This window comes from Mus musculus, chromosome 9, assembly GCF_000001635.26.
Source record: "Mus musculus strain C57BL/6J chromosome 9, GRCm38.p6 C57BL/6J".
Lineage (NCBI taxonomy): Eukaryota > Metazoa > Chordata > Mammalia > Rodentia > Muridae > Mus > Mus musculus.
The window spans coordinates 39158705-39185514 of record NC_000075.6 but is presented as its reverse complement, the minus strand read 5'-3'; the positions used below and the strand labels follow the sequence as shown (position 1 = coordinate 39185514).

The window sequence follows — 26810 nt, the reverse complement described above, 5'->3', positions numbered from 1 at the left end:
AATGATGTAATTATAGAACTTACACATGATATTCTCAAAAATGCATTCAGAATGAATAAAATAATATCTTTTTGTTGTAATTAAGAATGATTTTATCTATTTAAATTATTGTTTACAAATGTGAATAAAAACTTATAAACAATGATGGGCTATCACCAACGGGAATAAGGATCCATGTTTTAATTCCTAAATTTTTACATTGTTGATTCTTAAAAAATTATGACATATTAGGTACTTGAAATTTAAAGTTGAAATTTGTAATAGTAAAAGTTCTCAAACAATCCTAGCAAATAAGCAATAATAATGACAGGTAAGTAAAATAAATAGTATCAAGCTAATTGATATACTTGATAATTTTCCCCTAAGAACTATTCTTTATATGTTTTCTGGTCACATGAATTTTTTTCTTTCAAGTATGGTTTTCAGTGCAACTGTAACATCCTTATTCCTCAGGCTGTAGATCAAGGGGTTCAGCATGGGTACAACAGTAGTATAAAACACAGAGGACACTTTCCCTTGGTCTATCAAACTCACTGATGATGGCTGTAAGTATGTGAATGCAGCAGAACCATAGAAGACAGCAACAGCAGAGATGTGGGAACTGCAAGTACTGAAGGCTTTAGACCTGCCCTCACTGGAGCGAATACGGAGGATGCTGGCAATGATGAAGATGTAGGAAGTAATAACCGTTAGCAATGGGACACAGATATTCACTGTACCAAAAGACAAAATCAACATTTCATTGATATAGATATCAGAACATGCAAGCTTCAAGAGGGGAAGAAAATCACAGAAATAGTGGCTGATCACATCTGATTTGCAGAACTTAATCCTACTCATGAAGCCTGTGTTTACAGATGCACAGATCACAGCAAAAATATACACCCCTAAAATCAGGGAAGTATAAATCTGAGAGGACATAGTTGCATTGTAAAGCAAGGGGTTACAGATGGCAACATAGCGATCATATGCCATTGCAGCTAATGTGTAGCACTCTGCAATGCCAAAAGTGATGAAGAAGTAGAGCTGAGCCATGCATCCAGGGTAGGAAATGAGGTTCTTCTCCATCAGGAAGCTCATGAGCATTTTAGGAATAACCACTGTGGACTGACAGAAGTCAATCAAGGAGAGACTGCTGAGGAAATAATACATGGGTGTGTGCAGGTGGGAACTGATCCCAATCAGTGTGATCATGCCCAGGTTCCCTGCCACAGTGATCAGATATATTCCTGTGAAGAGCAGGAAGAGTGGCAGCTGGAGTTCTGGTTCCTCTGAGAGCCCAGCCAAGAAGAATTCAGTCACTGTGCAGTTGTTTCCTGAAGTCATGTCCTCCATTCTGATCCTGAAGTAGTGAAAGTATATTAAAGCTGTTAGGATGGATTTTTTATTCTTTTCCCTATACACAAAGTCCCTATATAAATTATCTGCCTTAGAACTCTTTAGCCCTGTATATAATTGCCCTAACTGTATCATCTTTGTTAAATAAAATATTTTTAGTATTATTTTTAAACAGATACTTAAAAATTAAGAAGGAATTTTATAGAAAAAAATATCACTGTATTACAGTTTTCAAAAATATTGTGATTTCAAAGCAATGTTTCTAAATTGGGTATTAGCATAAAAACATGGCTGTCTGTGTTGAGGAAGCAAACTTTCGTAAAAAACAGTGAAAAATTTATCCAGAACCTTATTTTACTAAGAGATCTCCATGATTCTTCTTTTTAGAAAATCCCATTTTTATAATTTTGAGATACACAATTTTTTAACTATTCAAATGTGAAATTTGGATATTAGGTAGTGAACACCTGGTGCTACTGGGATGGAGATTCTGGTTTGCAAAACAGTTCTTAAGAGTCTTCAACAGTGGTTACAAAGTAAGTACTTAAAGACAAAGTACTCATATTCACTCCCATTATTTATCAATTATGTTGTTAGCTAATACAATATATTTTTATTATTTAATGGATGTTTTCTATACATTTCAAATGTTATTTCCCTTTCCCCTTTTCCTTTTCATAATGATGGGTATATAGCAGATGATACTCTAAGGAATTGTTATCTTTGTAGTGCTTATGTACACATAAATACTATTAAAAAGTATTTGAAAGAGTAAACAAGTCCCACAATTTTCAGTGATTATCATAACCAGAGAAAGATATAATTAAAACATCAACATGAATATCAGATTAATTTTGAAGAAGTGTGTTTTGACACTGAAAAATTATTTGACACTAAGTAAAAAGTGGCACTATAATGAAGACAAGAACTAATATACAGGAGTTTTCTTACACTATTATAAAAGAATATACTTTATCAAATAATTCAATAACAAAATATTATATAAATTCGTTTATACGGTCCATTACCTATCTACAGAGAGGTTCTTGATTTGGTTTTGGTGGCATATATATTTTTTATCTTGTGAGGTGGCTTTTAATTCTAATTAATAAGAGGTTGTTTTCCCCAAAACTTTATGCAACTCTTGCACCAGTGGGCATATCAGTGTATTCTATTTATTATCATTATTGTGAGTTACAGGTTCCACAGCTCAGTGAGATATGACAGAATGTACAAGATGCATGTAAGCCCAAACAGAAGGAAAAATTGAAATGGGGAACAGAAGTTATTGTGAAGTTATACCTACAGAAGTTATAACTATTAGAAGCACTTGACTGTTGATAGCTTCTGAGAGATGGGGGTGGTTCAGTTTTCTTTAACTGTATAACTCCTGATAAAATCAACCAATCTCCAGTGGAAGGTCAAAGAGCCAAAAATGTGTATGTCCCAATAATTGTACTTTATATGAGGGGGGATTAAAAATAAGAAACAAAGATATATGAATAGAGAAGGGGATGTACCTGCAAAAAGTGGTTAGAGACTGTAAACACAATATGTGAAATTCTCAAAAACCTAAGGAAATATTTCTAACTTCAACAATGAAAATGAATATAAAAGAATGTTTTAGTCTACTTTTTTTGTTAATTAAGCAAAAAGTGAATAGTAATTTTATTTATTCCACAGATAAAAATTTCCAAACAAAATACTTTTGTGACTCTGTTATATTATTTTGTGTGTGGAGTACCTGACAATAAAAGTAAAAGGTTCAAATACCATAGAGTAGTTGTTTCTCCTGTTTTTGCATTTTTTTCTTCAGTATAATTTAACTTAGGTAATACCATTTGCAGATATCTTTATCTTGGCAATGTGTTTCACCTGCTTTTATTAAATACTTCTTTTAAAACAGAAGCTTGAATTTTCCCACTTGATTACATCACACAATTGAGAATCAGAGGAGAAAGGGGAATTTTGGTATATTTTTAATAAGCAGGATGTTATTATCACTATTATTTCTAATCAGAGTGTTATATCTGCATAGTATATAAAATTTTCATGTCAACCAATTAGGGGAACACCAAGAGGCTCTGGATACCAGCTTTATAGAAATAAAGCTTAGTGACTTAAAAGCTAAATTCTTCCTGTCCTTACTCACATTCTCCAATCCATTTTTTTTTGAACCAGATGGAAGAGAAGGAAAGAGAAATATTCTATGCTGTAAAAGAGGGTTATATTTGAATAGAAGTTGATGTCTCTACTCGGTTTTATATCCAGTTTTAAAAGAGGTATATTGGTAATTATTTATTTAGAACCATTGTCATTTTAGGATCTATATGCATGTATGTCCACAGCATCTCAATGCATCTTGCTCTTTACCTAAGTAGGTTATCAAAAAGTCCAATTCTTTGTTTACTTATTTTATGTTAAGCCATGATGGTTCACAGTCATTTTGAAGCTGTTGACTTACATTTTAAGTGTTTTTAATTCACATTTGCAATGCACTATGCTAGTGTTACATATGAAATTTAGTATAATAATAATTAGATAAGCAATATATAACTAAAATTACACTTATTCTTACGTTTACTTTACCCTTGCTCATCACTTTATCCTTACCCTGATCCTGAAATTGACTCTAACAGTACACCTACCCCTATGCCTACAACTACTACTATCCCTACCCTACGTCAAACCTAACCCTACCCCTCGCCCTAAACCTATTCCTATATCTACCTCTAAATTTAACCCTAGTCATAACCCTAGCTCATATCCTTATCCTTATTCTAACCCTAACCCTAATTCTTAACCTTACCCTATCTTCAACCCTAACCCTACTTCTAACCCTATCCTTTACACTAACCCATACCTTAAACCTTATTCTAAAGCTAACACTTCCCCTAACCCTCACCATTAGCCTAACCCTATCCCTAATCAAAACCCTTATACTTACCCTTATCCTAACCTATATATTAACCATAACTCTAGCCCCTGCCCTAAATTAAACCTAAACCTAAACCCAAACTATACCCAAACCCTAGTCATTACTCTGAAAACTATTTTAACATTCATATTTAAAAACCACATGGGCAGGTTGCTAGTACATATTTTGTACAATTTAAGACTAACAGTTTACAAATGTGCTACTGCAGTACTTTTTAAGAGATGGGAAACTTGTAGTGTTTTCATTAAAACATGCATGCCAAAGTGCAGGAAAATAGCAACAACAACAACCCAACAGGGTTCTGTTAATAAAACAATGTTCCATCCACTGTAGGGATTATTAAATGCAGGCTGAATTTATAAACCACAGTACCTCTTAGGGGGAAAAGATATTGATTTTCCTCTTTAAAAAACATGTGGGCAAACAAAGATAATGGAAAAAAATACTTTTAATACTTTACAACCACATGACATCCATAGGAGAGAATAGGGCAAACATTTTACACCTGAAATCATGCAGTACTTTTAGGAGATAGGAAACTTTTCGTGCCCTACCTAACACATATACAATACCCATGGCTCAGAGAAATTTGAAATCTATGGAGGGAAAGAAGGAAATTTGTATTACTCAGCAGATCAGGAAGTTGGCTATAAAATAGGAATCTCTTATATTTGACAGGGAAGCTGCAGCTATGAACTCTCACCAATATCTATCCTCTGTAAGAGTAGCTCAATAACCACAGCAGCTATCATGCTAACATGGATGAGAGAAAAGCCATAGGTTTCTTCCTATCTTTCTCTCTTCCTTTCTTACTTTCTTCCTTCCTTTCTTGTGTTCTTAAAGATTTATTTATCGTTACATGCAAGTACAATATAGCTGTCTTCAGACAGACCAGAAAAGGGTGTCAGATCTCATTATGGATGGTTGTGATCCACCATGTGGTTGCTGGATTTGAACTCAGGACCTTTATAAGAGCAGTCAGTGCTCTTAACTTCTAAGCCATCTCTCTAACACAATTCACAGGTTTCAATATTTAGAAAAAAACTAAAGATAATTAAAGACTAATTGACTTCTGAGGATCAGACTCACTCAGGGTTGAGTCACCTGTTAGTTTATCCACTGAAAGAAAGCTGTTTTGGTTAACCACATATCTAGGAGAACAAAATTGACCCAGAATTTGTATATATATATATGTGTGTGTGTGTGTGTGTGTGTGTGTGTGTGTGTCTGTGTGTGTGTGTGTGTGTCTGTGTGTGTGTGTGTGTGAGTCTGTGTGTGTGTGTGTGTGTATTTATATATAGTTAAATATAGGTGTTTATACATATTTACCCACATTCATATGTGCATCCATACACGAGTATATGTGTTTCCACAATTATTTGTAAAGGGTCATAAATGTTAGAGGCAGTAGGGGAATGTAGGAGGAGTTAGAGTGTTGAGAGAGATGGCTGGAAATACTGCAATAGACTACTATGAAACTCTTATCAAGTATTATAAAATAAAACATAGAAAAATATTTAGGAAGAATAAAGAATATTCTACTGACCTCAGTATTCTGAAAGTATTTCCTCACATTCTACTGGTTGCAATTAATGGAAGAAGAAAAAAATGAATTAAGTAGCATTGAAAATTAGTTTTGTTTGAAAATGGTTTTCTTTATTTTAACATAGTGCCTTTAAATTTGATAACTGTAGCCATAATGAAACCCTGTTTAAACTTAGTGGATAGCTAAACAGAACAAAACAGAAAAAGAAAGAAACAAAAACAAAAATATACAAAAATGTTAGGAACTGACAAGGGGCGAGTGCAGGAGATTGAAGGGAAGAATAATGAAAGCACATATTTACATGTATGAAAATGGAACCAAGAAAGTGTATTCATAAAAGTGGCTTACATATTTGTGGAAAATTGTTTTCTAGAAAACATTTAAACATGAAAATCTGAAAAAAGCAAGAGCTCTGTTATTTCTGGAGAGTTTGGAATAATTTAGCCATCACTTTCTGGGAGGTTCTGCTTTCAGATTTTCAGTCACTTTTACTCATTGACACTGACTTTATTCAGATTTTCAAGCCCCAACAGAATATTATATTTTATATTTAATTTAAAGTGTTTGGTAATTTGATACCTAAGTACACTATTCATCATTCCCACTCACATCTCTTCCATCCAACACTTCATCTGAATCCAATATCTTCTCATAATTATTCCATATATATATATATTTAAGCATATAAACATTTATTCATACATATCCTGTAAAACCATATAGTGTTGATTATGTGAATTTAGGGTTAATCACTGGGATTGGAGTAACTATCAGAGAACCCAATCCTGGAGAAGTCTGATTCTCCCTTTCTCATCGGCTATTAACGGCTTGAAACTCTTGATATCTGGTAAAAATTCATGAGATTTCCCATCTAGTTGCATGTGTGTTGTTGCCATTGTGCTTGTCTTGGTTAGGTAAACATAAGTCAATATTTTATGGGTCTTGCTTCCCTGTCATAATACAGGCTACTATTTCACAGCACATTTGCTGGTCATTTGCTTTTTATATTCTTTCCAAACATATTTCGTTATGCTCCCTGGTCCTCAGGTGTAGATGTCATGCACCAGATTCATTAGTTGGGGCTGGAGAACTTAGATTTAATTATCTTCAGTTTTGCCCAGTTGGGCCTTTCTATAATAACCTCCATCTATTAATGAAAGAAGCTTCTGTGATGAGAGTAATGAGATAATCCTATCTGAAGATGCAAGATTATTTCAAATACATTTATAATTATTATTGTTAGTTGGAGGGTGAATCCAGGGTAGAGGGAAATAAAATAAGAAGTGTAAAATATAAATTAATTTTAAAAAGGCAAATATCCTGTGAAACCAAACAACAGAATTTGCTCCTCCATGAAAATGCATAAAACTTAAACCAAATTAAACTTTCTTGCTTAAATACAAAATGAAATTATAGCTGTTAAAGAAATTGGTGCAAGTAGGTTCTTCTCTATGATGTACAGTTTCAGGATGCATGAGTAGTGGTTTGGGTTTATACTATCAGGCTTAGTATGGAACATGTCTTAAGTCTAATCACATATATTTAGTTACCACCATGATTTCAGTGCCACTCTTGTACACTAAGGGCAGCTTGACATGTTGTTAATTGTGACAAATTGAATGCTCTCTAGCTAACCAGAACTATTGATTACTTTTTTCCCATGGCAGGTTCCATGGAATCTTTGATGTATTACACGTAGTCCTAAAAGAGCTGTGGCAAACTTAAACTAAAATATTGGGGAAACCACTGAAATTCTAACAATGCTCATGAGCATTATTTTACAAAGCATCTATTCTGAATTGTTTCTTTAAGAAAATCATGTTGAGCCCTTCCTCCTGGTCCTTGTTGCTGTGACAGACCCCTAGTTAGTCTGCTCCCATGAAGACTCCATATCCTGATACATCCTAGCGTACCCACTGCTCTCAGAGCAGTTGAGGGCCCCCTGTACTCAGAGCAGTTGGACCCACTGTACTCAGCAGTTGAGAAGTTGAGAACCATCTGCATTCAGAGCACTTGAGGATCGGCTACACTCCAAGAAGTTAAGGATTGGCTGTACTCAACACAGTTCGTCAAAAGCTTGACTGCTTCACAGAAGACCCAACAGTCTGAAGGCCTCCCAGGAGATCTACTGCAACCAGGGCAACAGATCAGCAGCTTCTTTGCCCCAGTGAAGAACACAGAGTAGGAAGGCCTGACAGGTGGTCTAATACAGCCAGGGCTGCAAGCCAACCAGAAGGTATGAAGCAATCCAGGGACAAAAGAGGCTAACTCCATAAGTCACCCAGATCAACAAACACCTGTGATATCCTGATGGTGAAAGGCAAATGTATGACCATAAGCAGCAGAAGCCAAAATACATGAGCATCACCAGAACCCAGTTCTCCACCACAGCAAAAGAAAAACTGAGGAAATTAAAAATTATTCAGCTCCTACTACAAAGGTCTATACTCGGCAAAATTGGCAAACATGGATAAAATGGATGCTTTATTAGACAAATGTCAGATACCAAAGTTAAATCAGGATCAGATAAACTATATAGACCAACCCAAATCCCCCAAGAAAATAGAAGCACTCATTAGAAAGTCTCCCAATCAGAAGAAGTCTAGGCCAGATTTATTTAGTGCAGAATTCAACCATACCTCAAAGAAGATCTAATACCAATACTTTTCAAACAATTCCACAAAATAGAAACAGAACACACATTACACAATATTTTCAATGAACCCACAGTTACACTGATACGTAAGCAACAAAATAAATGACACAATGAATTAAGAGAAGTACAGACCAATTTCCCTCATAAATATTTGTGCAAAAATATTCAATAAGATTCTTGCAAACCTAATCCAAGAACATATCCATATGATCATCCACCATGATCAAGTAGGCTTCATCCCAGGAATGTAGGGATGCTTCAGTGTACAAAATTACATCAATATAATCAACTATACAAACAAATTCAAAGAAAAAGACTACATGATCATCTCATTACATGCTGAAAAATCCTTTGACAAAATACAACACCCCTTCATGTTAAAAGTATTGGAGATATCAGGAATTCAGGATTCATATCTCAATATAATAAAAGAAACATACAGCAAACCAATAGCCAACGCAAACCTAATAAGGAGAAACTGAAAGCAATCTCATTAAAATAAGGGACTAACGGAGGCTATCCATTCTCCCCCTACCTAGTCCATATACTACTCAAAGTTCTAATCAGAATAATTAGACAACAAAGGAGATCACAGGGATACAATTTTGGAGGGAGGAAGACAAGATATCACTATTTGCAGATGATAAGATAGTTAAGTGAATTCAAAATTTCTACCAGAGAGCTCCTACACCAGATAAACAATTTCAGCAAAGTGGCTGGATATAAAATTAACTCAAACAAATCAGTAGTCTTCCTCTACTTAAAGGATAAATGGGTTTTAATAATACAGATTCAATGCAGTCCCCACGAAAATTCCAACTCAATTCTTCATAGAGTTAGAAAGACAATTCTCAAATTCATTTGGAATATAAAAAACAAACAAACAGGATAGTGAAAACTATTCTCAACATTAAAAGAACTACTGGAAGAATCACCATGCCTTACCTCAAGCTATACTTTAGAGCAATAGTGATAAAAATTTGCATGGTATTGGTACAGAGACAGGCAGGTAGATCAATGGAATAGAACTCAAGAACCAGAATTAAACCCACACACCTATAGTCACTTCATTTTTGACAAAGAAGCTAAAACCATCCAATGGGGAAAAGATAGCATTTTTATCCAATGATGTGGGTTCAACTGGCAGTCTGCATGTAGCAGAATGTAAATTTATCCATTCTTATCTATTTGTACAAAGCTCAAGTCCAAGTGAATCAAGAAACTTCACATAAAACCAGATATGCTGAATCTAATAGAAGAGAACATGGGAAGATCCTCAAATACTTGGGCACAGGGCAAACTTTCCTGAAGAGAACACCAATGGCTTATGCTATATGATCAACAATTGAAAAATGAGACCACATAAAATTGAAAAGCTTTTGTAAGTAAAAGGACATTGTCAATAGGACAAAACAGCAACACACATTGAGAAAAGATATTTACCAACCCTACATCCTATAGTGAACTAATATCCAAAATATACAAAGAACTCTAGAGAAAAAATAACCTATTATCCAGAGAAAAAAATAACCTATTAAAAAGTGGAGTATAAGGCTAAATAGAGAATTCTAAACCGAGGAATCCTGAATGGCTGAGAAATGTTCAATATCCTTAGTCATCAGGGAAATGCAAATCAAAACAACCCAGAGATTCCACCTCATACCAATTAGAATGGGTAAGACCAAAATCTTGTGACAGCAGATGCTGGCTTGATGGAGAAAAAGAGAAACACTCCTCCATTGCTGGTCAGACAGCAAGGTGATAAAAACTACTTTGGAAATCAGGCTGGCAGTTCCTGAGAAAATAAGGATTAGTTATACCTGAAGACCCAGTTACACCACTACTGGACATATACCCCAAAAGTATAACAAGGACATTGTATAACAAAGACACATGCTCCACTACATTTATAGCAGCCTTATTTATAATAGCCAGAAGCTGGAAAGAACCCAGATGTTCTTCAATAGAGGAATGGATGCAGAAAATGTGGTATATTTACACAAAAGAGTACCACTCAGATATTAAAAACAATGAATTCATGAAATTCTTAGGCAAATGCCTGGAACTACAAAATATCCTGAGTGAGATATTTTTATAATTTACAGTGTAAAGAAATAAATATTACTAGGAATAAGAAAGAAACCTGGAAAATCTTTTTCTGTTGTTGTTGTTAGTTCATATTGATATTCACACAAAGGAAAATTTTTCTATATTCTCATATTAAAATTAGAGAAACAGACTGAAAGCAGTTTTTCTCTTTCCATTTATATGTCGTGAACTAAGAACAATTGCAGTGCAGATATGCATTAATTAGGGGAAGTTTAATTATTATCCTCTATCCTTATTGAAATGTGAACCAATTAATCATTGTATACACAAATTAGAGTTTAGTCATTAAAATATAAAATATAGATACAAAAAAGTGAAACAAGGTCAGATATGGGAGTAGGAAGAGGAGTGAAGGCCAGAGTGCCAAGACAATGAATAGAGATAAGCAGCCTCAGGAGGTAGGAGCCGGTAGGACCCTCTATAAAAGTACCAGAAACCCAGGAGGTAAGACACTCTAAGGACTCAATTGGGGTGGCATTAGCCAAAATGCCCAACATTGCGGAGGGAGAAACTCAAAGTGTCTAAGGTCAATAAATAGGACCTCAAACAGAGGGACAGGATTACAAACCCACAGACAAAATTTCTAACCCAGAACTGTTCCTGTCTAAAAGAACTGCAGGGACAAAAATGAATAAGAGACTGAAGGAAAGGTGGCCAAATCCTAGCCCAATCTGGTATCCATCCCTTAAGAGGGCACCAATGCCTGACAGTATTACTGATGCTATGCTGTGCTTACAGATTAGAGACTGGCAGAGGACCTATCAGCAGCTGACTGTAAAAAAGCAAATACTTACACCCAACCATTGAACTGAAGTAGGTTAACCATATTGTTGAATTATGGGAGGGATTAAAGTAGCTAAAAATTTTTTCTTCAGTTTTTTATTAGATATTTTCTTCATTTACATTTCAAATGCTATCTCGAAAATCCCCTATGCCCTACACCCTGTCCTGCTTCCCTACCCACCCACTCCCACTTCTTGGCTCTGTCGTTCCCCTATACTTGGGCATATAAAGTTTGCAAGACCAAGGGGCATAACTTCCCACTGAGCTCTAAGGTACAGAAAAATCTGAAATGGGCAGACATTGTACTCACTTTTTCTTACTAATAAGATTCCCATACTCCAATGTATATTTCTAATCTTAAGGACACTCATATGACATAGTTAATGTAGATGGTTCATAAACAAAACAGAAAATGTCACAAATGTTGAAAAGAAACTTGTAGGGACAAGGGATTGTAAAAGGGGATACTAGACAGAGGATGATGAGCATGATACTAATCAGAACATGTGTGTGTGTGTGTGTGTGTGTGTGTGTGTGTGCGTACGTGTGTGTGGCCTGTGTGTGATTCAGTGTGTATCTGTTGGTACATAAAAAGTTTTAAAACTTAAGACAAATGTTAATGAGAACATCATCTAAATTTAAAACTACAGCCCTCTTCCAATAGCTCTGGAATCACTGTGTAGGGAGTTAGGAAGCATGTGAGATACAAGGTAGTGGATGACTACAGGAAAGCAGTGTATCTGGGTACAGAAAAGCAGTTGTTGTTAACAGTCACCATGATTTTGGCAGCATGCACAGGATCTATAGAAGCCAAAGCAGACCAAGTGCCAGAATGGAAAGGGAAGTTCACTCCAGGTAAGGATCCATTGGCCATCTATATCTGTGGAGAGAGGATGTATAATTTTCTCTCTAAGTGTAGTACCAGACAAGTTGACCATGTGACAGAGGAAAACCATATATTCATGAGTATATGGAAAGGACAAGTTGGTAGTGGAGGAAAAACAATAACAATAGGAACAAAGGTGCATAGGACTAGAAGGAGCATGGACCTGAGATTGAAAGAGAATATGATCACATCATGTTTATGAAACTGACAAAGAGTTTATAAGAATATTTTAAATCTTAAGGGGGATTAAAATGAGGTGATAAAGGCACAGTGTTTAAATACATCTGACACAGGATTTAATAAGAAATACCAAAAGTATTTGTAGAAGTGATGCCATAAGCACAATTTTCTAAAGTAACATAAATGTATTAATAAAAAATAAATCTTATAAATACTATGGTACAGTGTCAATATGTGAAGAGTAAATATATATATATGAGCATATGTGAACTAAGATTAAGTATCATACTATTCTGCTATTAATAATGAAGACATCCTAAATTATGCAGGCAAATGGATGGAACTAGAAAATGTGATCCTGGCTGAGGTAACAGATCTAAAAGTAAATACATGGTATCTACTCATTGATAAGTGGACAAAAAGAGTAAGGAATGCCCATGATACAGCCCACAGAGCATTAGAAGTTTAACAAGAAGGAAGCTTCAAGTGAGAGGATGGTTCAATCCCACTTAGAATGGGGGAAGTAAACATTCAAGAAAGGCAGAGGGGGGGGGGGCTTGGGCAGAAGAGAGGAAGGGAGGAGAAAACAGGAGGAGGTATGGGGTGCAAGAACAGGAGAGAAGCCCAGAGGCTCAGGAGAATGAATACAAATATGCAGCTTCTAGGGGTGGAGGATGTGGGAAACCTCTAGAAAGTCCCAGAGACCTGGTATTGATGTGATGGTCTCTCAGGACTTAATGGGGCTGATTTGATCTGAAATGCTCAACATTAAGAAGAAAGAACATGAAGAGATCACCTCCAGCAGATAGATAGGATACCCAAGGAAGGGATTGGTGACCAACTCAATTTGAATCTTTTTTAAACAAGAATTGTTCCTGTCTAAAAGAAATACAGGGTATTCTAAGTTTCTGGGCTAATATCCACTTATCCGTGAGTACATATCATGTGAGTTCTTTTGTGATTGAGTTACCTCATTCAGGATGATGCCCTCCAGGTCCATCCAATTGCCTAGGAATTTCATAAATTCATTGTTTTTAATAGATGAGTAGTACTCCATTGTGTAAATGTAACACATTTTCTGTATCTATTCCTCTGTTGAGGGGCATCTGGGTTCTTTCCAGCTTCTGGCTATTATAAATAAGGCTGCTATGAACATAGTGGAGCATGTATCTTTCTTATCGGTTGGAACATCTTCTGGATATATGCCTAGGAAAGGTATTGCGGGATCCTCTACCCAAGATATAAGGTACAATTTGAGAAACACAGGAAGCTCGGGAAGAACAAAGACCAAGGTGTGCATACTTTGCCCCATCTTGGAATTGGGAGCAAAACACTCATGGAAGGAGCTACAGAGACAGAGTTTGAAGCTGAGAGGAAAGGATGGACCACCTAAAGGCTGACATACCCAGAGATTCATCCCATAATCAGCCTCCAAATGCTGACACCATTGCATACACTAGCTAGATTTTGCTGAAAGGACCCTGATATAGCTGTCTCTTGTGAGACTATGCCGGGGCCTAGCAAACACAGAAGTGGATGCTCACAGTCAGCTATTGGATGGATCACAAGACCCCCAATGGAGGAGCTGGAGGAAGTAGCCAGGGAGCTGGGGACATCTGCAACCCTATAGGTGGAACAACAATATGAACTAACCAGCACCCCCCCCCCCAGAGCATATGTATCAGAAGATGGCCTGGTTGGCCATCAGTGGAAAGAGAGGCCCATTGGTCGTGCAGACTTTATATGCCTCAGTACAGGGGAACGCCAGGGCCAAGAGGTAGAAGTGGGTAGGTGGGGGAGTGGGTGTGGGAGAGTGTGGAAGACTTTTGGGAAAGCATTGGGAATGTAAATGAATTAAATACATAATAATAATAATAATAATAATAATAATAATAATAATAATAATAATAAAGAAATACAGGGACGTAAATGGAGCATAGACTTGAAGAAAGACTTTCCAGTAATGCATCAACTTGGGATGCATCCATGGGTAGTCAGCAAACACTGACAGTATTATTAATGCCATGTTGTGATTGAAGACAGAAGCCTTGCATAACTGTTTTCTGAGAGGTTCTACCAGCAGTTGACTGAGACCAATGCAGATACTTACAGCCAACCATTAGACTGAGGTCAGAGACCACTTTGGAAGAGTTAGGGGAAGGATTGGAGGAGTTGAAGGGGATGGCATTACCATAGGAAGACCAACAGTGTCAACTAAGCTAGACCCCTAAATCTCCCCAGAGCCTAAGCCACCAACCAAAGAACATACACAGGCTGGTCCAAGGTGCCCTGCACATATGTAGCAGAGGACTGCCTTTCTGACCTCAGGTGGACAGGGTGTACTTGATCCTGTAGACACTTGATGCCCCAGAAAGGTGGCATGCTCAGGTGGTAGGGAGAAGGGGACACCCTCTCTGAAGCAAACAAGATGGAGACTGTTCTGAAGAACTCTGGGAGGGGGAACCAAGAGGGGATAATATTTGGAATGTAAATAAAATATAATTAATTGAAAGATTAATCATCAATGAAATCAAAATGAAATATCTTCATACAAGTATATCATAGTGGCTATTGAAAATCTGTGGCAATACCAAATGTGGACAAAAAGTAGCTAGATGCAACACACACCAACTGTTTGTGGACTAAATGTAGAACCTTGAAACTTTGAAACTAGCTTAATACCATGTTAATAAGTGTGAACACATATTTTCAGTCAAGTTTCTCAGAGTTTATTCCGGACAAATGACAACAGGTTTCTGCATAAAGAATTGTGAAAATGTTCTAGCAGCTTTATTCCTTCATTATTAATGCTTTGGTATGAAACAATGCAAATATTCAATTGTACTTTTTATATGTAATGAATTCTAGGTAGTATTTGTAAAGGATCAAAGCATTAATGCATGCAATAGCATATATTTCTAAAGCTTGCTATTGGAATAGCCATAAAATACATTTTTCAGTCTTTGAGCTTGCACAGGAATTATATATACCATCATAATTATTGTGAGATAATATGTGCAACGGTCCCTGTGTCTGGATGACAATCTTTTCCTTTTATGCACCAACCATATTGGGGAAATGGGCCCTTCTTTCAGTGTTGCTAGCCAGTGAGATTCTATCAACTTCTGCAAAAATCATGAGCTCTTCTTATTACTATTGGTTACACTTCAGAGCTCAATGCTATGACCTGGTTGATGAAGGTATACCGTAGTTGAAAAAAAGTGCATGAAAATATCATATCTGGCTTGTCCTGGAAGTTTCATTATTAATGGCTAGATTTTCCAGTATTGGAAGATACTATGGACATTACTGGAGCAAACACTCAACAATCTCATCCAGCTGTGTAACAATTGAGATATATTAAAATCTGGAATGTAAGACATTTTTATTGGGACAATGATGTCATGAACATAATGAAATTATTGAAACATTTTCTGCTTCATAAAATACAATATATACCTGACACTATTGTCAGACCAAAGATCTGTTGCTTTATGAACATTTCAAAAATTGTATTAAAACATGTCAAGAATTATAGTGTTCCAAAATAGACACTGACTATTTTGAAGCATATATATCTTGGCTGTTTATATTTTAACTATGTTGTTGAATTACTTATATGTATGATGACATTGTTGGTGTTATTCTAATACATATTATGCAAAGTACAGTAACAACTGTACTCAAACTTGTGATATTCATATTTTTACTTTAATTTTGCAAACTTGCGTCACACCTTTTCTTGTTAAGCTATGACATATTTCTTTTTGCTGGTGTGCAATTCTAATTCTGCTTTGTCTTATGTAAGTGCCTCACCACAAGCTTTGTATTTGCTAGTATTTTCATGTCAAACAATGTACTATTTATTCCTATTTTATTATTATGTGCCCTTTTATTGAGACATATTTCAATGGAATTTCTAAAATTAAAACGATGAAATACAAATGGCATAAAATATGAAAAAGTTACCATCAAATATCCAGAAGTCAATCTAATAAAATACAAATAATCCTTATATGTTGAATTTTTCTAGTAGTCCCAAGAAAACTTGTAGAAAAATTTTAATCATAGAAGAACTTACCAAAGCAGTGTTTTGTAATACTGTATATGGTAAAAAAAATAAATAGATAAATAAAGCTTGGCAGATTCACGGACAGGTTTGTCAAAATCCAATTAATGTATATTACTTATAAAGTCATAGCATTTAAGACACAAATACAGTACTTAAAGCAAACTTTGTCTATTCTGGGTCATTTCAGAATTTACAAATAACAATCAGTATAGCACAGTATTAAGGAATATATTTTAAAAAGAGAAATATGTATCTTAAAAGATTACAAATAATGAAATTGGGAAAATCTGCAAGTTTATATTGCTCCATATCAAGATTTCTTCTCGAATCTCTCTATATATAATATACACACACACCACAGGCAGATGCTTACATTTCCCTTTAAAAGTGCATTTAAAAATTATTGATACGTGGTTCTTTATATAAAGCTTGAGATCACAGGTTTATGGTATGTTGTGCTTCACATTACAGAGACAAAAAATAATTTTAGACAGCATTTTTATTCCTTCCACAATGCAGGTTTGGAGGATATAAGTCAGATCACTAAGATTGTGTGGCAAGAGCATTTACCCTCTGAGTTGTCTTCTCTGCCCAGTTAGTATCTGAATTTCTAAAAGAGTAATATTTCATTCAGATCTAAAATACATATAATTATAAAGTACATGTTAACTCATGTCCTAATGTTCTTATACTTAAAAGTCACATTAGGTGATAACAGCATTAAGAGAATTTTCTAGTGCAAATATGTAAACATTCTTTTTATGAAGAAAAGCAAAAAATATTGCATTTTCTGGTTTCATTATTAGTCTTATCACCAAGAGAGGACTGAATATTTGCAACATACGTTCTGTTTAATCTGTGGCTCTTCTAAGATCACCACAAAATGCTATAAATATTTGTTATCCTATTTCTAGAGTCACTGACTTTTAATATTATATCAACTGTTCAAATTATACACTTAGTTACATTAAACCCATGCTATTCTTTCATTGTTCATTAGTATATTTGGAAGTATATTAGTATATTTGTTTATTATAAAGAGACTGGTGGCTTATATAGCCATTAAAATATTCTTAAAACTATTTATCTGTTAAAATGTATTTAATATAGAACTCCTAATCCTATGAAAAATTTAATGAAAAGAAATGTCCTGCAGCAGCAAGTAGAACTCTAAACCACAGAAAATATTAAGAATAATAATTGGAAAACTTTAGAAATACCAAATGAGTTTTCCACTTGAGAGCCATTAGACTGAGTAAAATCATTCTAATACCATGGTCACAGACAGTTTCTGCCAACTTTCTCCCCTGTCCCCATTTCCTCTCTCCTTGCTCTCTGTGTGTCTCTTACTCTCCATATAGCTCTAAAAATTGTTGAATTACAAAGGAAATAAAATGTCCTTAGGTCACTGTAGCAATTAAATTAAAGTGACATGTACTCTGGTTTAAAGAGTCCACAACCTAAATCCTCCTTGTTAATGTATATTCATTAAAACTGGGTTCTAAATATGTGATAAAATACATATCACAGATAAAGCAAAAGTTGCAGGACAAGGCAATATATACTTTATAATAGAGTTGTTTATTATTGCTTATTCATTGTCTTATACTAAATACAGAAGTATACCAATATTTGCAGTAATGTTGAATAATAAACAAACATTTGTGTAAATTCACAACCATAAAATTCTGAGTCTCATCAATGCTACTTTATATATTCAATATTCAAAGATTTCATGTAAACATTTTATATTTCACAACAATGTTTTTGCTAATTCAGTTGATTCCAATGTCTACAGATTTTATATTTTTCTCCAAAAATTCATTTTGCTCTCAAAATGTCTTATGTTCCACAATGATTATCAAAAAACAGAACTCCAAAAAATGTTCTACTTAAACATGTGTGTTTCAAATTATGTATCTAACCAAAATATAGTTTGGAAGGCTATAAATTCTTCAAGCATACAATCCCTCCTGTGATGGACACATTTGGCTACTTACAGTTCCTACACTCTATTAAACTTAGCCATCACCAACATTTTAGTATGCTCTTCATTCTACTTCTAAGAGTGTCACTAAGTTCCTTTTCTCTGTCATTTGATAAATATATATTTCTTTTTATACACCATCTAAAACTATGACTGTCTGACGCAGTATGATTCTCCAAAATCTTGCAATAGATTTATTCTTTGGTATATGTTCTTAGAATGTTGTAAGTTATGAACCTCATATTTCCTTGGGAAATATATACCAGTACTAAATAGATGGCTAGTTGGATTTGCTTGCCTGTCTCCTCAGTAATACATGTCTGCAACATTATAGATTTTTTGGTACTTTTAAGAATATGGAGATAATTAAAAGGATGAATGTGTATATTCACCTACTTCTGCCTGAGTTCTGAGAGTGATTGTTCTAGGCCATATAGTTTTAAACAGTTGTTGAGTATGTGACACAAACTTGATCACTTTACCTCTTCTGAAATTCTCAATATTAAGTTGTATTTGCCACTTACAAATGACATTATTGCTGGAATTTGGAGAATCATGAACCCAGAATTCTACAGTTAGTATTGAAAAGACAAGACCTCATTGGGAACAGTACCTTTGAACCTGGTCTGCGTCTCAAGTCATCTTCCAGGATTCAAATAGTTTGTGTCTCAGAAGATTCAATTTCATACTCACAATCACCTGAACAGTTGTGAAGCTCTGTCCTGAGCTTAAGTTTTTCAGGTACTCTATGTCAAGAAATAAACATTCCCTAAGGATTCTCATTATTCTAAAAATATGCTAATGAGAAAATAAGCAATTATCGGTGCTAATTCCCCAATTGCCAAGTTATTCTTTAAATGGATTTCTGAAATTTCATTCTTAAACTTTCAACTCCTAATAAAGGTTTCAGTATATGAACCACTGAAAAGTTGTGTAACAAGAAGGGTGGATGGGGTCGCCGAGGAAGGGAAACTCGGAAGTGGGACAATATTTGAAATGAAAGTAAAGAAGATAACCAATTAGAAAATAAATTTTAAAAAGTGTGTACTATGACCCAGCAGGTGTGGGTTGGTAGGAGATTCTGTACATTTCTTAGGAGCCCCTGGTTAATACAACAAAGACGCCAGTGATGTAACCACATTTTAGAACAATGTTTTTCTGATGAGTTATATGGTAGTTATTATGTTTCCATTATTTAAATAATAAATCTATTCATAGGAATATTACTAACAGATTCTCTAAGAATCAAAATTCCCTTACCTCATTCCTAATTTAAGAAACCAAGAAGAAAAGTAGAATGGTCTAAAGGAAAGTGATGGGCGAACCACTCAGACTATAGAAGCAGTTGAGTTATTTTATGACTAACTATTTAGAATCAAGAACAGTCTGAATGTTAAACCATCAAAATGTTTTTTAAAACTAAAGCAATATTTTCTATTCTACCCAATTTCATTTGCTTTTAGTAGTTAACCCCTTATTTTTCTTCTGAAAGCGTTGTAGATTGTATATACTTAAATTTTTATTTATTTTATTAGATATTTTCTTTATTTGCATTTCAAATTGTTATTCCCTTTCCTTGTTTCTCCTCCCAATACCTCCTATCCCATTCCCTCTACCCCTGCTCATCAACCTACCCACTCCCATTTCCCTGTCTTGGCATTCCCCTACACTGGGGCATCGAACCTTCTCAGGACCTAGGGCCTCTCTTCTCATTGTTGACCGACAAGGGGCTCTGCTCCATATGCAACTGGAGCCATGGGTCCCTCCATGTGTACTCTTGGCTTGCAGATTTAGTCCCTGGGAGCTCTGGGGGGTACTGGTTGGTTCATATTGTTGTTCCTTCTATGGGGCTGCAAACCCCTTCAGCTCTTTGGATCCTTTCTCTAGCTCCTCCACTGAGGACCCTGTGCTTAGTCCATAAACCACACAATTAAAACTTTATTTCATTCAGTCCAGCACAACACTTTAATGTTCAAAGAAATTCAAAATATATCTGATGCTAATTTTCATAGAAAAAAAATATAGTAAACATGCATGCAATCACAGAATAGTTATACTAGTGTGTTAACTTAGTGAAAATAATAACATGGGAAATTTGAAAATTGTTTTCAATTTAAGAAATTGCTTTGTGTAATATTATGTAAATTACAGTGAAAGAATTGAGTGCTAACAAATGTTATCTTATTGAATGAATAGTAGTTATTTTCATGTATTACACATAATATTAACTTGAGTTTGTGTTTTACATTTTATTTATTTTTATTAGCATACATTTATTTGTATATTTGTATACATATATATGTATATTACATATTGTAAATTTGTATATTATTAGATTTAAGTTTCATCTTCATCTATGCACAGTAAGTTAACACTAGATTTTCCTTAAGTTCAGATTCATGGAAACCATGAATACTAAGGAATATACTTTGATGGTGTGGTTCAACCTTATGCTGTGCTCAATATGACATGCCAAAATATTACAGTCCATGGAGTTCAATAGTGGGACAACTCTATAGAGCTCTAGATACATCATTTATTCATCTTCATTTCATTTGATTCCTAGACAGACTCAATATGAATATGACAAAGCTTGTGAATAACTGTAATAAACTAATTGGAGAATAATCAGAATATTTATCCAGCCCACGAAATATGAATAATAGATAGAAAAATATAAAAAAACAGCTCTACTGTCTAGTCAGCTTAATATGGTTAATAATATGATGCTTTTACATAGAGAGAGAGAGAGAGAGAGAGAGAGATAGGTAGATACATAGATAGATGACAAATAAGTAAACAGATATTGAGATGCTATAGACATTACATATATATGATACTATGTTCTTTATTTATAACAGACCTTTAGATTTTTCCAAATATTGTGAAACTTTTTCTTCTGCAAACTGCAAACTATGCTAGTATGACTGAAAACTTATACTTTTTTTTATTACATTGAGTTTTTCTGTATAACACATTATGGGTAAAACATAATCCTTGGAAAAAATGTAAATTTAGAGAAAAAATAGACACTAAGAATAGACACAATTTAAAATAAAATGCCTTTTCTGTGAGCGCCCGTCTCACCAGCAAGAACGATGCCACAATAGGATCCCTCTGCACACGTTTATTGGGAGAGCATTGATTGCATAAGCGAAAGACCCTGAGCCCAGAAATGGTGCTACTTATATAGGCCTAGGAATGACGTGTCCATACCTGATTGGTTATGCTACCAGTACCTCATTAATATGCGTCGGGCCAGGCAGTGACTCGGCAAAAACCTCTTATGCACATGCGCACATTGGTTGTTTACCCATAATCATGGGCAGTGGCCAGTGGTAGCCAGTGCCACTCTGCAACGGCACATGTGGCTTCCCACATCTCCCCCTTCTTGTTTTAATAAAATGAGCCTTGTCTAGGCCTGTGCAATTATGTCCATCTGCCGTGGCTCCTGTTTTAGGTCGTTCCTCTAATGTCACAGCCTTACTTGTCATAGGGTAACCCTATCACCACCGGGCCCCGTGTCTTAGGTTGGTCTGTGCATGAGGAAAGATGCCCATCTCTGGATACCACAGTGCTGTGTGACAGTAATTGCTAAATGACCTAGGGCGAACTCTACAAAAGAGGCCAGCCAAAAATGAAGTAGTGGGGGAATCATGATCACCCTATCGTGTGCAATTAGGAAACCTCAGAGATGTGCAAGGGCTGATCAATGATTGTTGAGTCTCTCATCCCAGTGTAATGGATCTATAAATCCGTGGCGTGGAAGAACAGAGAACTCAGATGCCGACTAATTCTTGAGCATAGATAACCAAACTTCAGGGGAGGCGCCGTTTTCAATAGCTAAAAGTGCCTGAGTTATAATCACCTTGTCATGTTTTTGCTGAGTTCTGAATTTGCATACCAACCAGAGCATGAACACCAGTCCACAGCATATGACAGCACCAAACAAAATCACTCCCACCCATTCCTTAAAGTAAGAAAAAGCAGAGGTAAGCCAAGAGGTAAAATTGCCAACAATGATGGATTCTCCTCGAGTTCCATTAAGGCTTAAAATCTGGCATTAGATGTAAAGAATAGAGGAAACACCAGAATGCGTCAACGGGATGGTTTCAGGAACACAGAGCTCTTCAGTTTTCACTAGCGGGAGCACCTCCAGCCACAGGAACATCCATGTCCTCACAGCTCCACCTGCCCTGAATTGATCTGGTCAGCCGCTCCAGGACCTGCAGCTGTTGTTGATGATCCTGAGTAAACACAAACAGACCCTCTCTCTCAAACCAATTGAGAGCGCTCTCTTACCTGATTCAGTGCCTCATTGCCTCTCTGGAGTTCTGCAACACCGTCAACACCGGTGGGCAATGATTTCCAGGCCCTTATGGCAATCTGATTCACCTGCTCAAACACCTGCACTGGATATCCTGTCTGTTGTTGTGCAAAGTGACCTTGATCAAGCAGCATATCCCTATCCCATGCTGGATTTTCTGCAGCAACGTTAGCTACTGCCTGTTCATTTGTAAATTCAATAAGGAAGGCTTTCCAATCTAAATACTGCCCAGATAAAAGGCATGCCTTTACCAAGACTGCCCAATTGGACAGCATCATGCAGTGTCTATTCAAGGCCTCTACTTGAGCTACAATATAGGAGGCAATTAAGCCGTATGTCTGCACGGACTCAGCCAAATTCCTGATTACTTTGAAATCTAGAGGCTCATGATATCTCTCCCCTGCTTGGTCGATGAAAATAGGACATCCCAGCAAGGAGAATCTAATCTCTCTCCAAATCTCTGAACAGAAGGATTTTTCAACATGAAACACAGAACAACCATTCAAACAACAAAACAAACATGAATTGACAGACATATGGACAATTTGGTGCACCAAAAACTGATAATAGACAGACAGGGAATAAAACTTGGTGTCTCAAAGGGACACAGATATCCTATCCGAAGCTAAAAATATCTCCATAGGAGCCAGAGAGGAAGCAAGACGTCTCCCATTTTCCTTCTGTCCCTAGGAGAGCTCTGAAATAGCTTATTTTCATTTTTTTAATATTTCTTACTTTACTTATATTTCTGTGCATGCCTTCTTTTTCATTTCTCTCTGTTTCTGATATGCTTCCCTGGTGCTCCTGCAAAAGTCGCTGCCCTTCCCCAGCGACAATTACCGGACCTACTGCGTAAGAAAGCATACCTCTCAGAGACTCACATTAATTTCCTTTTATTTACCGGTACCCCTGTTCCCCAGCTGAAGAGTTCTGAATCCACAAAGTTGAATCCTTCTCAACAGTCTGTGTTGTGGGAATACTTCATTACCACAGTTCCCCAGCTGAAGAGTTCTGAATCCACGCTGGATCCTTCTCAGCAGTCTGTTTTATGGGAACACTTTATTAACCGCTCCTTCCCCGCGATGCAGTTCTGAATCCTCCCTGTAGCAGGGGGTCTTCACTTGTGCCTAAAGATGTTTCTTTTTCCCGGGTCCCGGGTCCTGTCTTGCCAGCAAGAACGACACCACAATAGGATCCTTCTGCACATGTTTATTTGGAGAACATTGATTGCATAAACGAAAGACCCTGAGCCCAGAAATGGTGCTAATTATATAGGCCTAGGAATGACGTGTCCATACCTGATTGGTTATGCTACCAGTACCTCATTAATATGCGTCGGGCCAGGCAGTGACTCGGCAAAAACCTCTTAGGCACATGCGCACATTGGTTGTTTACCCATAATCATGGGCAGTGGCCAGTGGTAGCCAGCGCCACTCTGCAACGGCACATGTGGCTTCCCACACTTTTCTATAAGAATATTTCCTTTGTAGTGTAGTTGAATATATTAAAAAAGAAAGCTGACATGTATGAGAGAAATTTCACAGGGTTCACACCTAGATAAAAAGCTAAAGGTAATTAATAACTAATTGACTTCAGAGACATGGAGAATCATGCTTCTTCAGGAATGAGCCACCTGCTAGTTTATACTATTCTCATAATAATATACATACAGAAATTCTGTAGCAGTCAATATTTTCCTTTTCAATATAATAAAAGTAACCTGATCTCAACAAATAATATATTGCATGGGATCTTGAAGAATATAGGAAACTATGTAGGACAACCCCACAGTCATAGAAACTCAGAGAACATCTCAATATTGTTATTAATGTGTAAAAGTTTTAAGTTCTTATCTCCTACTTCCTTCTTAAAAGATAATTTTATCAATAACTGAATTACTTCATATATTTATTGCTGTGATATTTAAGAATACAAATGTATAAACAAATTCACACAATTCATGAATAAAGCTCCTCAATATGAAGGACAGTATGAAAGAGTAGGTAGAAGTGTTTGGAGAAGAAAGGGAAAAAGAGGAATGCTTTAATTAAAATGACACAAAAATAATAAAAAAGGTAAAAATAAATTAGTTTCGGATTGTTAGAAATAGTTTCAAATAATTTTTAGTATATTAATAAGTACTGAAATCAAAGCAGAATTAAAAGTATAAGCACACAAAGATAAATTAAGATTGCCTACCCTTCAGCTTGTTAGGCAAGCAACACATATGGATAGACTAGTATTTGGGGAGTTTCTGCAGAAATACAGCTATCATGTTACTGGTCTATAATCGTGAGGGTAAGAATGTCAATAAAGCTCTGTTAGAGTATTATAAAAATATAAAAACTGATATACATATATGCAGGTAAGAACAGTTATTGGAAAAAAGAGGTCATAGATTTGAAAATGAAAATGTAGTGCAGTCAGAATGGCTAAGGTCAAAATATCCAGTGACAGGACTTGCTGGCAGGGATGTGGAGAAAAAGGAACACTCCTCCATAACTGGTGGGATTGCAAACTGGTACAACCACTCTGGAAATCAATCTGGCTGTTTCCTAGAAAACTGGGAATAGTTCTACCTAAAAATCCACATTTACCACTTTTAAATAAGAAACAGTAATGGACACACAGAAATTAGATATATTCAAGTTTCAGAAGACATGTTTAGATCAATAAATTGATTAAAATGAATAATTGCAATTGAAAAATATATCAGTTGATGATTATATTTTAATAAGTAAATCTATATTACTTCAATTGATATTAATTATTTTCTTTCTAGTATTTTCTTCAAGGCAATACAGATATACTTATTCCTTGGGTTGTAGATCAAGGTGATAACTATGGGCGCAGCAATAGTGTAACATGAAGGATACTTTCCCTTGATCTTTGAAGATGATGAAGTACATGAATTCAGCAGACACAAGAAACACAGCACAACCAAGATAAGGGACCAATATGTACTGAAGGCTTTTTCAGAGAAATGTTGATGAACAAGCCAACAATAATGAAGTAAAGAGTGAGAAAATTCAAGTTGGGGCAACATTGATAAATGTTCCAAAGCATAAAATAAAAAAATCTTTGAAATAAGAACTATAAATTAATGCATGAATTGAATAGAATTAAAAGTAACTAAGTAAAATATTTAATAATAATGAAAAATCAATAAAAAGAAAACTTTAATGAAAAAAAGAACTTTAACATGAGTGGAGAAGCTTTCTGGGGTAAGGAGAACATAGAAATGGTGGTTGACCATGTCTATGTTACTAAGCTGTACACAGATCATGTAACCTGTGTGAGCTGATGTAAAAACTACACTAATAATATGTACTTCTGAAATCTGGAAACTGGAAACCTGAGAGAATATGGTCATGTTGTAAACAAAAGTGTTAAAAATGGCAACATAGGGGTCATATGAAAATGGAGATAACAAGTGACACTTTGCAATCATGAAATTGAGAACAAAATAGAGTCGAGTCATTTACTGAGGGTGAGAGATAGAGCTGTCTTCTATAACAAAGTTCAAAAGATGTTTTGGATAACTACCATGGAATGGCAGAGTTAAGTGAAGTATATACTGCTGAGGAAATAGTACATGGGTGTGTACAGGTTGGAACTTTCCCAAATCAATGTGATCTTGCAAAAGTTCCAACCACAGTGAACACATAAATTCCTATAAAGAGGAGGAAGAAGGCAGCTGAGACTCTGCCTTCGTAGAGAATTCAGTCAGGGTGAACCCATGCACCCTGAAATATTGTCCTACTGGCATTTCCTCTGTTAAATTTCTGAAGAAGAGAGAAATGTATGTTTGTGATAGTGATTTTGTTATACTTTTAAATTTATAATAAAATTCAGAATGTATATGATTTTTAGCTATATATGATTTTATTCTCACTATAATTATTAAATCTATAAAAGTATGTAAAAAAACTTCAATAATTTAATATTTAATCAACATTAACTTAAAAAAAAAAACAATTCAGAATGC

At 35.5% G+C, this 26810-nt stretch overlaps 1 protein-coding gene and 1 pseudogene across 1 annotated transcript; both read right to left on the bottom strand.

The window, feature by feature from the left end:
* Nucleotides 1–390: 390 nt before the first annotated feature.
* On the bottom strand, nt 391–19205 carry Olfr943 (olfactory receptor 943). The gene is made up of 3 exons (NM_146326.3): nt 19109–19205; nt 5823–5852; nt 391–1342 (listed from the first exon to the last, which is right to left on the bottom strand). The coding sequence occupies exon 3, from the start codon at nt 1333–1335 to the stop codon at nt 391–393; it is 945 nt and encodes a 314-aa protein (NP_666438.2). The 5' UTR covers nt 1336–1342; nt 5823–5852; nt 19109–19205.
* Nucleotides 25590–26591, bottom strand: Olfr942-ps1 (olfactory receptor 942, pseudogene 1; annotated as a pseudogene).